At 41.8% G+C, this 15,552-nt stretch overlaps 1 protein-coding gene across 1 annotated transcript in view; it reads right to left on the bottom strand.

Annotated features, from left to right (window-relative positions):
• The window catches only part of ST6GALNAC5 (ST6 N-acetylgalactosaminide alpha-2,6-sialyltransferase 5), a 171,666-nt gene extending 156,774 nt beyond the window's left edge, over window positions 1-14,892 (bottom strand). The window contains exons 1-2 of the mRNA XM_042952261.1: window positions 14,554-14,892; window positions 13,482-13,712 (exon numbers count right to left, since the gene is read on the bottom strand). Coding sequence (XP_042808195.1) covers window positions 13,482-13,712; window positions 14,554-14,568 — 246 coding nt within the window. The 5' untranslated portion in view covers window positions 14,569-14,892. The remainder of the gene's footprint in view (window positions 1-13,481; window positions 13,713-14,553) is intronic.
• Window positions 14,893-15,552: the final 660 nt, after the last annotated feature.

The raw sequence follows: 15,552 nt of genomic DNA, 5'->3' as shown, positions 1-15,552 counted from the left end.
ATTATGGTTTGCCTCCCTCTCTTTTTTCGTCCTTTCCTTATGTTTATCTGTTGTTTCTTAAATTACACAGGAGTGAAATAATATGGTGTTTGTCTTTCTCTGACTTATTTTGGTTAGCATAATTTACTCTAGCTCCATCAACATCATTGCAAATGGCAATATTTCATCCTTTTTGATGGCTGAGTAATATTCCATTGTTTGTGTGTATGTATGTATACACACAAACACCCCACATCTTCTTTATCCATTCATCAGTCAATGGACATTTGGGATCCTTCCACTTGGCTAGTGTTGTTGTTGTTGTTGTTGTTTTAGAATTTTAAGTAATCTTTATACCCAACATGGGGCCTAAACTTATAACCCTGAGATCAAGAGTTGCATGCTCTACCAACTGAGCAAGCTAGGCACCCCTATAATTTGGCTATTGATGATGTTGCTATAAACATCAGGGTGCATGTGTCTCTTTGAATCAGTATTTTTGTATCCTCTGCATAAATACCCAGTAGTGCAATTGCTGGGGTGTAGGGTAGTTGTATTTTTAATTTTTTGAGGAATCTCCATGCTGTTTTCCAGAGTGGCCACACCAGTTTGCAGTCTCACCAACAGTGTAAGAGGGTTCCCCTTTGTCCCCATCCTCATCAGCATCTGTTGTTTCCTGTGTTGCTAATTTTACCCATTCTGACAGGTGTGAGGTAGTATCTCATAGTAGTTTTGATTTGTATTAAAAGGAACAAAGTTCTGATGCATGCTACAACATGGGTGAACTTGAAAACATTATTCTAAATGAAATAAGGCTGACATAAAATGACACGTATTGAATTATTCCACTTACATGAAATATCTAGAATTTTCCTAAATTCTTAATGATAGAAAATAGAATGAACATTACCCGGGGCTGGAAGAAGGAAAAATGGGAAAGTTATTGCTTAATGGTTACTGAATCTGTTTGGAGTGATGAAAAGTTTTTGAAATAGGTAGTGTTGATGGCAGACCACACTGTGAATGTAGTTAATGCCACTGAATTGTATAGCTATAAATGGTTAAAATGTCAAATTTTAGGATATACATATGTCACCACAATAAAAATGTTTTTAAAAATGGATGGGAAGGATTCAGTGCCTTAATCTAGAGGAGAGAGGAGACAACTCAGGCAGAAAAACCAAGGACTGGTTTGATAAAGGGCTTGTTGGCAAAGATCTCATGTTCTCAGACTTGAGAAACCACCAACCAAGATGTATAAAATATATCTCCTGCCAGTTGGCCGTCAGAGTAGAGGCAGGTCCTGATGTCTCTAATGACAGAATTATTCCACCTGTGGACTGGAAGAATAACAGGAGAGCTGAATTTATGCCAAAATCAAGAAATAACAGCTAGCACATACTTGAAAAATGTAAGAAATAAAGAGTAGCTCAGAGACATCTTTGAGTACAAAACACAGTCAAGAAGAACAGGCACCAAATTCAATAAGGTGGCCACAGGCTGTTCCACCAAAATAGCTGTTGATAGGTTGGAGGGAATTTAGAGAAAAATGACCAGAAGGATTAAAAATAGGATACAGGAATTTTGTAAAAACTAAAGGATGAAAAATACAGAAAAAAGTGCTCACTAAGAAAAGGTGATAACTATAATTATTTGTGCTGTAAAATTTCTTTTTTAGGAAATACAGTTATGTCAAAGTAAACCTGCACTGTATATGGACAAGGAATTAGGTCTGTATGACACACGGACAGAGAATTAAGTCACAGACTGAAGCCCTGAAAGTAAAGCCTAACAGGAGACATATATCTGAACAGAAACCACTCAGTTACCATGAAGATAGCCATCATTTCTGTATCCTGGAAGCCGATATGAGTTTGCCACAGGCTATGGCCACCGAAAGAGCTGTGGACGAGTTAGAGGAAATTTAGAGAAAAGTGACCGGAAGGATTAAGGGACTACCGGGAATGATTCATAAAACTTAAAAATTCTGGAACACATTCTGTAGCTGAGCAAACAGGCGGGAGATGAAAGGTAGGGAAGGAGGCATTGTCACAATTTAAAAGCGCTGGAGGACTGTAAACAAGAGGGAAAGAATGGAGATCTTTTTTTTTATATAAATTTTTTTTAACGTTTATTTATTTTTGAGACAGAGAGAGACAGAGCATGAACGGGGGAGGGTCAGAGAGAGGGAGACACAGAATCTGAAACAGGCTCCAGGCTCTGAGCTGTCAGCACAGAGCCCGACGCGGGGCTTGAACTCACTGACCGCGAGATCATGACCTGAGCCGAAGTCGGCCGCTTAATCGACTGAGCCACCCAGGCGCCCCAAGAATGGAGATCTTAAGCTAGAAGAGGGATGTATACACTTTCAGGATTAATAAGTGGAAAATTTAGCACAATTATCAAGATGTATTTTCTGACTATTCTAACTCTAATTGGAATATATTTTGGTTTTAAGCTACTAAACAAGGTAAGCACCTAACGGTATATATAGTTCATGCCCTCCTGTATACCACTGATAACATCATATTGTTAAAACAATACAGACATAGACCCCACATACCCAACAGGAAACAATAAAAAAATGGGAAGGAATTACATTAAAATGTCATATATACGCACATCTGTTATCATCTGATATGCATTAAAAAATCTGTAAGGAAATACATTAAATTATTAATAATAGTTATATTTTGGTGGCAGGTTTATAAATAATTTTTATTTTCCTTTTACTTTTTGCCACTTTGAGAAGCCAATGAATATAAATGCATTTACAACTGTGCATTGTTACAAACAAACTGTGCATTGTAAACAAACAAAAAAGTTTGTTTTTCAGAACCAGCACTCTGGCTCTCTTCTCCCTTTTCTTTTCCAACACGCTACAGCAGGGATGATGCAGAGGAATCTTTTCCCAGATCAACTCATCACCCTTCAAACTGAGCCCAAACCACAGAGTTGTTAATAAAAATAATGGGCATAATTCTTCAAGGGATTACTGATGACTAGAGCATCAAAGCAAAGCTTCATTCAGTCTGGCTGGGGCATTGATAGTGAATACACACAAATTCCTACAATCCTCTTTCCCTTTTCCCTGTTCTGGAGTACAGGAAGAATGTTACCACTTCCTGCACTTTGATTGTTCAAAACTTAAACTAGTGAAGTAAAAATGAAATGAACCGGCTTTATAATTTACAATAGAGAGTGGAAACACTATGGGTAATGGGTAATGACAGACAGCTTGGAAATCCCTGACAACAGCCTGGCTGGTGAGACACTCCCAAGTCACCCCATATATGGGCCCCATAAAAAGAGTTCTTTCAGACATATGTGGATATATAGATAGATAGATGATAGATAGAAGATAGATAGATAATTTGCTCCCAAAGCCTTTTTTTTTTTTTTAATTTTTTAACATTTATTTGTTTTTGAGACAGAGAGAGACAGAGCATGAACGGGGGAGGGTCAGAGAGAGGGAGACACAGAATCTGAAACAGGCTCCAGGCTCTGAGCTGTCAGCACAGAGCCCGACGCGGGGCTTGAACTCACAGCCGCGAGATCATGACCTGAGCCGAAGTCGGCCGCCCAACCGACTGAGCCACCCAGGCGCCCCAGCTCCCAAGGGCTTTTGATTTAGGAACCAGACTCCTTCTCAACAAATTTTACATTAACTTATGGCCAATTTCCTTCTGATGCAAATGACATAGAAATTTGAGTTTTCGTAGAAGTTGTTAACAAACTTAAGTGATTTAGAAGAATGACAATGGCTCTCTCTGTAACTCTGTAACTCTTCCCACAAAGAAGGAAGAAATCACTCTTTACCCCATACTTCCAACAGATCTATACCTGGTAAGATTCATCATGCAACAACTCGACATGGTCATTCTAGAATCAAGTCTCCCCCCATAGAACTGTTAAACAATAGTCTCTTGCTACACATTTATGCCACACCCCCCTGGCTGTGCTGCAGGTGGGACCTTTAGTTCCTGTTGTGGCCAGTGTACATTATAGCGTCTCCAAAAAGAGGTTGCTTTATCCTTAACCATAACACCACTGCTTTGCTCAAGTCAGTGTATGGTATTTAGATACACAGCAAGGTTGGAAATTAAACCAAGTTGGAGTGTTCTCTGGGATCACCCCCCAACTCTCTTTGCTAACTACTGAGAGGTAAGCTTGAACCACAAACCGGCTGTTCAAGAGCTGCATCCAGACTGTCGGCACTGACATGCTGGGGTGGGTAATCACAAAAACTTAGGCTGGACAGGAACTTACGGTCTCTTTACCCTCTGGCCCCCAGCATCATTCAGTCAGATTGCAGCAACAGTCTGTTAACTGGCCCTCTTCTTCTCATTCAGAAATGCTCTGACCTGTGCCACACCGAAACCATGGTAGTAATCCATTGGAAGACACATCTGAGTGGAGTCACTCCTCCAATTTAAGTCCCTTAAAGACTTCCTCAAAATTTGCAGGACAAAATCTAACCTCTGTAGCATGCAAATACTGATATCTTAACCTGCATGGTAATTTCATGTCTGTTTATCTGCCTCCCTCAATAGCTCTAAGTTTTGTGGAGTCAGGGATCACATCTACTCATTGTTGCATCCTGGGCTCTCCCACAAAACCAAGTATATGATACGTACACAATATTATTTAATAAATAAGGTAATGAATTTAATTTAACTCTTCCTCTTCCACAGACTAACTCAGGCCTAGAAGTTACAGAACTTGCCAAAGAGCCTGTAACAAGTAAAAGGCTTGGGTATGGCCCCCTGACTCCCATGATACCATACTGTCAATGTCCCCAAACATGGGCATTCTAGATCTCAACACCTGGTCTACCACTCTGAAGTGTTAGCAGATGCTGCTCTGTATTTAAAGAGGAACCAAAAATTAAAGATATGTATGCCACATATGTGAAATCCTTTTGCCTCCTACTTATCATTTCTGCCCATTCCTTTGACTAGTGAGTCTATTAGCCACTCTTGTTCAAATCTCTTTCTATTATATACAGTTACAACAAGATTCTGCTCATCAACTTTCAACAAAGATTTATTTAGTTTTGACATGTATGAGATACAGTTTTTGGTTCTGGACATGCCAGGATGAATTAAATTATATTCTTTGGCATCAAGAAAGTACAATGTAGGGGTGCTTGGGTGGCTCAGTCGGTTAAGTGTCCGACTTTGGCTCAGGTCATGATCTCACAGCTCGTGAGTTCAAGCCCCGCATAGGGTTCTATGCTGACAGCTCAGAGCCTGGAGCCTGTTTCAGATTCTGTGGCTCCCTCTCTCTATGCCCTTCCCCCACTTGTGCTCTGTCTCTCTCAAAAATAAACATTAAAAAAATTTTTTTTAAAGGTACAGTATAGTCAGGGAAACATGCATGTGGACAAATAATCACAATATTGTGATTAGAGGCATATATAAGATACAGAGAATATTTTAACACTTACCAATATACAGTAATTGTGATATTTCCTCTGCTGTGATTTTCCTGTGGTCAGGATTAGGTCCTTCCTCTCATTCCCTCCCATGTGTCTAATACACAGTAGGTACCCAGCCTAACGTATGATTGACTAGCTGACTGACTAATGCAAGGCTGGCATAAGCGAATGTGGGATCTACTCTCCACAGAGGTTCCATCTGGGAAAACTTTAGAAAGCAGATGCAGGAGATGCTTGAGCTGGATCTTAATGAATGATTAGTTCTCTACCTGGCAGATAAAAGGAGAAAGGGCATTCCATGATGGAGGGAAGCATGAGACAGCAAGATGTGTTCCCTGGGTGTGTACAACTTGGGCGGGGGGGAAGTGAAGTTGGAGAACTAGGCCAGACAGACTCTGTTGGGGCTTGTGAGACTTCCTGTGGAGTCTGAATGTGATCCTCTAAGCAATGGGAAGCCATTGGAGGCATGCGAAGAATATGAGCAGATCTGTAAATTAGAAACGCAATAATGCAGTTCAGTCAGTGGAGAGGTCCCATATGTGCAATTAATTTCCAGAATATGCTTTCTTATTAAAAAAATGGTTTAACTCTACATTTCAGTCTGCCAGAGTGTTCTCAGACTCTGTGACATTCCCAGGAATACTACACGGACACCTTCTTAGCCATTTAAAGAGAATATAATAAAAAAAAAAGCTTCGTTTTCATACTGAACTATAACAACTATCAAGGTTAATTTTCCCTACTATGGGTAAAATGGTTTCTTATCTGCCTTATGTAATTCTACCTCAGAGTAAGTATTACATCTTGGAACTTAGGAGGAGTTAATGGTTACTTGCAGAATGGCAGTGCTTCAAACACTTGGTTAACTGAGTCTCTTGATGATGCTTTCTTCCCCTGTGGAGAAGGTAATTCAGTTAAATGAGTGGTCTGGTCATGACATTTTCTGCGAATAATAAGGAGCTCTTTTTGGCTTGGTTTACTTTTTAAAGGTAAACCCACTCAGATCTGCCAATTGTTCCAATTACATGGGTGCCACGCATTTTATGAAGCCTTTAGAGAACCCATCGCTAAGCCAGTGGTTGGTGGAAGCTCTTTTGAACTATCCAGAGGCATATTCTCATATTCATTTCAGAATAATAAGATGTTTAAATATTTATTTCTTTCCAATAACTGGGTAGGCCTAGGCTCTTCTTTTTAATAAATTCTGTTCAAATAATGTTGAGTCACTGCTTAGAATATATTGGCACTGAATTTTCCTTGTGGTAATGACATTCATGTCAGAGACCCACGTTGTAGCCCCAGCTCTGCCACTCACCGGTGACTGTGGGCAAATCACACGAGCACTTGTGAATTCCTTCTGGTAATTTTCAAGTTTCCTTCCAGCTCAAAATTCAAAGAGATCTGATTAGCTCAAGTACATAGAAATGCAGTAGTTACAGAACTACAAATGGTGGCAGGAGAGATTCGTATTTACGACATGTAATATTCCTTTTCAGTAATGCCACATGGTTAGAAAATTTTCAGATGGGCTTATTTTAGAAGTAATTTAAAATCTTTATATAGATATACTCATTTATCCAACAAATACTTACTAAAGACCTTTTATATACCAGACATTATATTAAAGGCTGAGACTACAATGATAAAAAAGAGGAAAAAAAGCCCCAGACTTTCTGATCGTAGAGCAGGGAAGGCAGACAATTTTAGACAAGAAATAACAATAAGCTGGAATAAGTATTATCATGGGATCCTGATTGTGAAGACAAAACACACAGCTCAGATTTCACCTGGGCTACAAGTCAGGGAAGGCTTCCCTGTGGACATGCTGTCTAAACTGAAAGAATATGCATGTCTATGACTTTTATTTGGGAAACCCTAATTGAATAGAGCATGCAATAAAAATATTTATTTGTCCTAAGCTTAGACTAAGAGTTTAGGACTAAAACAGCTCATGAAGAAGAATCTGAGTACATCTCATAAGTATCCCCACCCTCAAGTTTTTAATCAGTCATTTAATCATAAATTTACTCCCATGGGAATTCTTTTCTTGAATCAGGCTTACAAAGCATGACTAATATTATTATTTAAGAAATACTCATTCATTGTCTTTCTATAGTTACGATCATTCACTGCAGCTCAAAGAGTATATAGTAGATATACAAGAGGTTTTAATGATTTGTTGATTAATGATGAGTTTTAATTTCTCATAGTCTTTTCTCATCTTCAATATTCCTTCATCTCGGCATTCGTAGGACAAGAATTCGATTGCACTGCCACTTGACCCTGAGGGTTTTGGAAAATCCCCTGTGTAGTAGATGTCATGTTTCCAGGACAGATCCGATGGCAAATGTTCTGTCTTGTGGCCAACACAAATTTCTCATACCATGAGTTATGAGATTTGGTTTGGAAACATGGTCACCATATGTGACAGAGACCATTGAACAGGGTAACAAAGTTAGATCTCTTCAAGAATCCAGGCGGCCCTATGCCATGCCAAAGGAAAATCATAAACAGATTGAACATTTTCAATTTAAAATCTATCCACTCTGAAGTTGCTTTGATATCCAAATTGTTTACTAAGTATTCATTGCATGTCATATATTATACATAGAGAAAGAGACAGCACACACACATATATTAAAACAGGGCTAAAAAATGAAATTATAGTTTGGAAGTTTTATAACTGCTAAACTAAGAATAGTATTTAAATTATTTTATAGATGAGAAAGATCACAGAAATTGCCTCCTTTTTAGTGTCAATGCCTTGATTTATTGTTTCCTGGTTTCATATTATTATTCAGCACTTGCTTTATTATTTAACTTTTCTTGCTTCTTTGTCTTTTCTCTCCAATTAGATCAAAGATTCTTTGATGGTAGGCACCGTGTTCTTCCTCCAGAATACCCAATTTTGCAACTATTAGACCTTCAATGAATATTTACTTAGGGCTATGAATCGTTCAAAAACCCAGAAACAAATTAGCTACAGAACTACATATGGTGATTAAAAACATTTCAAATGATGGTTCTCAAACTTTAATGTGCTTAAGAGTTGAAAGGGAAGACTGTTAAAATGTGAACTCCCAAATCTCATTTCCAAAGACTCTTATGTTATAAATCATTTCTTCATCTTCCTTCCCATAATTATTATTATTAGTAGTAGTAGTAGCAGTAGTAGCAGTGGTAGACCAAAGTAGGAAAGATGAGATACACATGCTGGGTCCTTGGGACTCCATTGATGTTTCTTATAGAGGAAGGACTTTACATATGGTGAGGTAGCTTTGTCCCTCTCCACAACCCCCTTTCCCCAAACACTCTGCCTTCTTCCTTCCTTTAATAAATACTTGTGTGTTCATTAAGTGACAAGCATTATTCTAGGGCCTGGAGTTAAACTGGTCAACAAGATGTACAAATACTTTGCTATCTATCACAGCACTTAGATTCTACTTGGGGGGGAAGACAAACAATAGACAAGGAGACTTTAAGATTCTTTCAGACCTTGTTAACTAATATAAGGAAAATAAAAGAGGCTAATATGATAGAGAAGACCATTAAGGATTGAGCTATTTAAAGAGTATGGTCTACAAGAAAACATGTGATCTGAGGACTGAACGACCAGAAGGAGCCACCCATGTAAAAGATCTTGGGCAAGAGCTGTCCAGGGAGAGGGGACAGCAAGTGCAAAGGTCCTCAGGCAAAATGAGGATTCAAGGATCAGCAAGGAGACCACAATGGCCAGAAGTGGAGAGGGAACCAGCTCAGACTCATTTACCAGGTGTGGTCTGGGCTTTGGTATGGGAGTATCTTGGCATTACTCCTTGGGAAGCTGGAGAAATACTTCTGGCTCTCAAAATTAAGGAAGATTATGTATTTCAATAAGTGTTATATGAGCACTTCTCCTATTAAAGGCAACCACATTACTGCAACTCCTCACCCATGAAAAACAGTTCATTTCATAATTCTTTTTGGTTGACAATTTGTGATAACAGGGTTTCATCACCATTGGCAGATTACATTTTGTAGTACTTGAGCACCAAAATTTAGGTCACTTTGAATTTAAGATCCAAATTATCTATCATTGATTGGATGCCTCAAATATTGTAAAATGGAATCTCATAAATGGGACAACCTTGTATTTGAGAATTTATATGCTTTTTAAAGGAAGAATGCTTATGCCACAATCCTAAAGTAAGTTATATGGTATGTGCCTTTTTTTCTGGTTTGGAATTATTTTTCAACTCTTGCATTGACCTGTCCTATCACTCCAACTGGACATCCGTGAATTAAAAGCAAACATACTGCTACCTCCAAGCAGTTTCGTTTTGTCTGAATAACTCAGTGCTTAAGGAAGGAAAGAACCAAGACAAGCATGTTATTAGTATGTGTAAAATCCATTCCTGGGAGCTACTACTGAAGCAAGGAGATAGCAGCTCAGCTTCAGACCCCATTGATCACTGCTCTCTCATAAGCCATCTTAGAAAAGGGCAGCCCAGGTGACAAGTGGGCCTTCTGTGATAAGGGCTCGTGTCCATTGGAAATGGGAATCAGCTCCATAGTTTCATTTCACAGGGTCCACCAGATGGCAAATGACTTTATCTACCCGGACCAGATCCGGGCTGGAAACAGAATGCATTCCATGCCCCCCTTCCACTCTGCTGGAAAAATTGGAGTTTTTCTGTGAAGGTTGCTTGATTTAGTGTGTGTGTGTGTGTGTGTGTGTGTGTGTGCGTGCACAAATGCACACTTAAGCGTGATTATAGTTCTAAATACAAGTTTCCAAATGCATGAAAATTGTCTTCTTTGCTTGTGTCTGGCTGCTCTGGTTAGAAATCAGTAGCTTCCAAAAATGGGGACCAGCATAGTAATGGCAGGATACAGATACAGTAGCTGCAGTGACAGACATGTAACAAGATTGAAATGAGTTGGTGAAACATTTGTGGGAAAAGGTCTGGGGAAAAGGGTTGGAAATGAAGAGAAAGAATCTATCTAACAGAAAATGAAATGTCTTCATTATCACAAGAAACTCCAAGTAGCCTTCACTTAGTCACACTGGAATTACAATTTCAGCTCACATCGTTTGCGAACGAGGAAGTAGAGAATATGACCATGGAAAGTGATATTTTAAGCTTCAACACACATTGCTCATCACTGGCTTGACTTGCAGCATGTCTTTCAACAAAAGCACATAGTGATTTAATCTCAACAGTAATTTAGTCTGCAGCCGTATGAGACAAGACTATCATTGCAGACAGGCTGTGATTTGTGAAATTCAGGTGCTGGGGATTAGGACCACCTGTTGAATTTAATCTTAGAGTTATAATGTTAATACCATCATGTAACTGAACATAAACACTACATATTTATCAGACTTTGGGACCTCCAGCCATGGAGATGTGAACATTTTCCTAAATGGTATCTGTAACTCTCTCCAGATTCTGTAAATCAACAGCAAATAAAAAGTCTGTTGGAATTCTGATTCAATATGCAGTAGCATATGCCTTGGTGGTCATTACATTCGGCACATCCTATAATTTTTCTAAGGCCTGATATGAGCGTGGAAAAACAAAAAAAGCAATCAGGGTATCATCTAGCAACATAGTAAGAATAGAAAATCTTTCATTCTTTGTAAATCAGAGAAAAAAATCTTAGCAATATTCTAAAAAATTTCTACCTCTGCCTAAGCAAGACTATAGGAAGATCCCAAGTAAACCTAAGTAAACAGCAACTTTTGGAGAGGACGTATACACGTTACACATATACCTCCCTATAGCCATCAGAAATGAAACTTCACCCAATTTCCAGTCAGTTAGATAGTAACAGTAAAGTGATTACATTTTGAGTAGAAGTTTATATTTAGTTCAGTGGGACAATTGGGATAATGCCTGGAGAGAAGGCATAGACTTTAAGATTTGCATTTGTTCTTTTGCTTGGGGTAGGGTAAACGCTGTTGATCCTTTGAGTACGGAATTTGGTGAGATGTTGGTTTTCTAGGAAAGAATGCCGTTGGTATTAATTATATGCAGAGACCTTCCTGGTCACATTTATAATTCTCTGCTAAGAATTCCAAGGACTTTCACACACATTTATCATTCATATAACAACTTTACAATTTATAAAACCCTTTATTGCAGATTATGTCAAATTCCCATATGGGAGTTTCAACATTCCTTCCCAAAAAGGGCTGGTTTTCATTGTAATGAAATAAGGCTCTGAAACATTGAAAATGGAATCCAATAATATATTTGTGCAAATAGACACTGTTTTGAAAACAAATATGAGGGAATCATATTTTGCCTTATGCTATCAATGTTCTTAGCTGGTGTCTGTCCAGCAGGAGAACACAGAAAGGAAAGTATTAGGAATACCTTCCCAAAGGCAGATCAAAGCTTTCAGCAAATTTACCTTTTCACACCCCATTAATCAAAGCTTCGCAAGAGCTATCTAGCCATTTTCACTAAACAACAGCCATGAAAATCCACTAAGTTCAATAAATTCATCATATACCAGTTACACATAAACACCACATCCATCCAGTCAGAAGCAGATGTCTAAACTTTTCTAGAACTCTAGCCCTTATGGGTTGCTTTTGCACATACAGATATAAAGGGTGTAATCAATCAACATCTCCAAGAGAAAACTGAAGCTGTTATTATAAAACTAATGACCCTCTCTACTTTTGATTTTAGGATTCTACCCCCAGCTCCTCCCCCCACCTCCAAATCACTTCCTAATGAAATCCCTTCCTCTTTTCTGCTTCCCCAAATTTTCCCCAGTACACATTCCACCTTTTCAGAGAGAATTTCCTTAAACCTTCCAGGACAGTGAACTTTCTCATCTCCGCACCCTAACAGTGCTGTTTTATATCTAGCATTTCTTATATATTATACCTATCAGTCTACCTATCTAACCATCCATCCATGTTTCATGGTTTTTTTGTTTTTTTTTGTTTTTTTGTTTTTTCCCACAAGTATCCAAAGATCCCCAACCCTGGGTCCTTTTGACCCTCCAAAATCCTTTTGGCTGTATGCATTGCACAAATGAGTGGAAATATTTTGACTGCCACTTAAAAAAAAGTTTGACTTTTTCATGCACGGTAAGGCCAATCTTTGTTTCTCAAGCAAAAGGACCGCCTGCTAAATATTACTTTGGCTCATAACCATAAAATCTAGTAATACAAAAAGCAGAAGAGCTGCGTGGTTTCAAGAAACTCTCTAACCTTTATAGAGCAGATACAGAATGGAATTGTGTTTTAGTAAAAACATATTAGGAGCTTCAAATAATGGGGAATATATTTAAACTGTATTAAAATATCTTTTCAGAATCAGGAAACCTGATTAGAATTCTCCCAGAGGCTTCTCACACTGAAACCAGAGATTTATTATTTGGGGGAAAGGAGGCTCAATTTTTAAAAATCCATCTTATTAATTATTAGCCAAGCCATGCAACGGCTTCTCGGAAGGCAGAGAAAAACAGGCCCTCAACGATGAGTTTCAAGCCAATGGAAGCGGAGTTTGTGCCTCCAGCCTTCCGCGCCTGCCTTGGGACCGCTCCCCAAGGCTGTGGCAATTCTTCCCAGAGCAATCCGAAGCCGAGATCAGAGGGGAATCTTTGAGCAGGAGCCGCCGCGGCCGAGGACTGGCAGTCACTCACCCACCAGTTCCCAGCGGGGCAACGCTCAGGCTGTTACTCGCGCCATCGCCGGCTCTCCTCCCAGCAAGGGCGCGACTGGGCTGCCAAACCCGACGCTTCAGGAACCCAGCACCCACCCCCGCAGCTGCAATTTTGGGGCTTAGAGGGCTTCACCTCCGGGGCCGGTTCCTGTTAGGATACTGGGCTTTAGGTCCGCTCATCTCACCCCTATTCCCTGGAAAACTTTACCTCCGTCTCCAAACAGGAATTCATTCCGAGAAGGAACTCTCCCACCCCACCCCGGCGGCTCCGCTCCCCCTTCCAGCCTCCACAAGGCACCTACTCACGGCGCCTCCCAGCCCCGGGAAAGGGGGCAGGCTCAGGTGTGCGGGATCCCCAGGCTGGGTGGTGCGCGCGCCGGCGAGCGAGCTGTCACCTTATGGTCCGCCACGCCGAGGTATCCGTCCAACGGCCGCGGTGCCGCGGGGATCCGGGGTCTCGAGGGGGGGCTGCTCTCCGCCGACGGCTGCGCGCTGCCGGTCGCCCCTGCCTGCTGCTGCTGCTGCTGCTGCGGGGGCCGCTCCTTCTGGCCGCCGAGGCTGCTGTACACGAGCAACAAGCTGGTGCACATGGTGGTGAGCGCTAAACACACAGCCAGACCATGGCGCTGCGGGCGGGCGGGAGAGAGCAGAGGGGAGCTGCTGAGAGCCGAACCCGGAGGAGCGCGCCGGCGGTGACACGCGCGAGGCGGTCAGACGCTCGATTGGGGGGGGGGGGGGGGCGGCGTTTCGGGGCTGGAAGGAGGTGGCCGGGGTCCCAGCCCCCGGCGCGCGCGCCGCGGGGCAGGAGAGGCACCGTCCTCTCGCGCACGGCAGGGGATGCTCCCGAGCGTGGCTGCTCTCGGCGGACGCCACCTCCCAGATCTCTCGGCAGAGGGCAGGTGGTGCGCGGCGCCCAGCTTACACGAGGGAAAGCGCGCCGGCCGCGAGGGCAGAGGTGGGCTCGCACTTTGAGGAGGGGCCCCCTCCACCAGCTCCGCTGCTGGAACCTCTAGCCCTTGCACCCTCTCTCTCCTTCTTGGACCCGCGGGGCTCTACCTCGGCGATTTTTGCAAGTTTGAAATCCGACAAGAAAACCAAGAAAGTCTGCAAATGTTCCCCCCTCCCCGCCCCTCTTAGTTTTTGCCAGGCTGTTGCTTTTGGGTATCCTCCACCCCCGAACCATGCGCCCACCCCTCCACCGCTTCTTCAGCTCTCCGTGGGGCCCCAGACCTCTCTCCCGAGATCCAGGAGCCGAGGCAACCCGAGTTCCCATCCCGGCTCTGGGATTCCGAGCCAGGCAGAACCAGGGAACCGGAAGGGGGCACCGAGCAGGTGGAAAGTTGTCCCTTTGTAACAGGCGACCTCGCGGCGCAGGGGTAGGCGCCCTGGAGCTCTCCCGCGCGCCCCGGGGACGCTGCGTCCCGGGGTCCCCGCCTCTGCTCAGAGGAGTTGCAACAAATGACTCACCATCAGGGTCTTCATTTTGGGCACCTCTTTTGTGAGGAATCCTCAGGCACACGCGTCCGGAGCCACTTTTTCTTGGAGGGTTTCCATGGTGGGTGATGGGGGGGCGGGCGGCTCTGATTTTCGCCCGGCTGCCAGCCGCGGCTGAGTGGGTAGGAGAGCCGCGGGACCCAGGAAGAGCGGCTGTTGCAGAGATTAGAGACAGAATTAAAACTGAACCGGACCCTCGTAGTCTCTCAGTGATCTACACAACTGCCGCCTGCCGCCGCCTGCTGGGTCCTAAAGACCTCTGCATCTCCCCCTTTCCCGCCCCCAAATAATAATCTTTTCAGCCGAGTGGAATTTCTGGGGCGAGAGAGTTAACCGTGCCAATGTACCCACCTATTGGTCCGAGGGCTTATTTATCTTTTATGAAGTCATCAAGTAAAAACGAAGGAGAACCCCATTGGATTCTGAACATGATAGCCATTTGAAAATTTGCAAACTAAATTGTTTTGTAATTTTGATAAAAAGTCAACTGTGCAAATGTCAGTAGCCCTATTTATAGCTTTTGCATTTGTGTTTCTAGCATGGGGAAATCTGTCAGGAAATAATTTTTCCAAAAAATTATTTATTATTTCAGTTGCCCAATTGTAGGCTTTCTGATACCTCCTTTAGTTTTACTTTTTAAATCCAATTATTCTCATGCATCCTTTATATTTAAATTTTCATCTAAATTATTTAACTCATTACTTGTTCTAAAAATTACAATTTATATTTTTATCAGAACTTTGAGGTTTCTAGTGTTCGTCTAAATGATTTTTAAGTGTTAGAAACAGTCGGCACATCACAGTCACATGATTAACTGGACCTGTAGATTCTTCTTAATTTTAAGGAAAGCTTTTCAGCTGCTAGAGATAAAACTGCTTACTGCTTATTTTTTGACTCCTAAGGACTTTGGTGCTCTCCTTGTAATGGTCTACTGCCCTGACAGTACATAATTTCACATTTAGAATTTCAATC

Source organism: Panthera leo, chromosome C1, assembly GCF_018350215.1.
Source record: "Panthera leo isolate Ple1 chromosome C1, P.leo_Ple1_pat1.1, whole genome shotgun sequence".
Taxonomy (NCBI): domain Eukaryota; kingdom Metazoa; phylum Chordata; class Mammalia; order Carnivora; family Felidae; genus Panthera; species Panthera leo.
The sequence above is the reverse complement of the archived record's forward strand: the minus strand, read 5'-3'. Positions and strand labels throughout refer to the sequence as shown.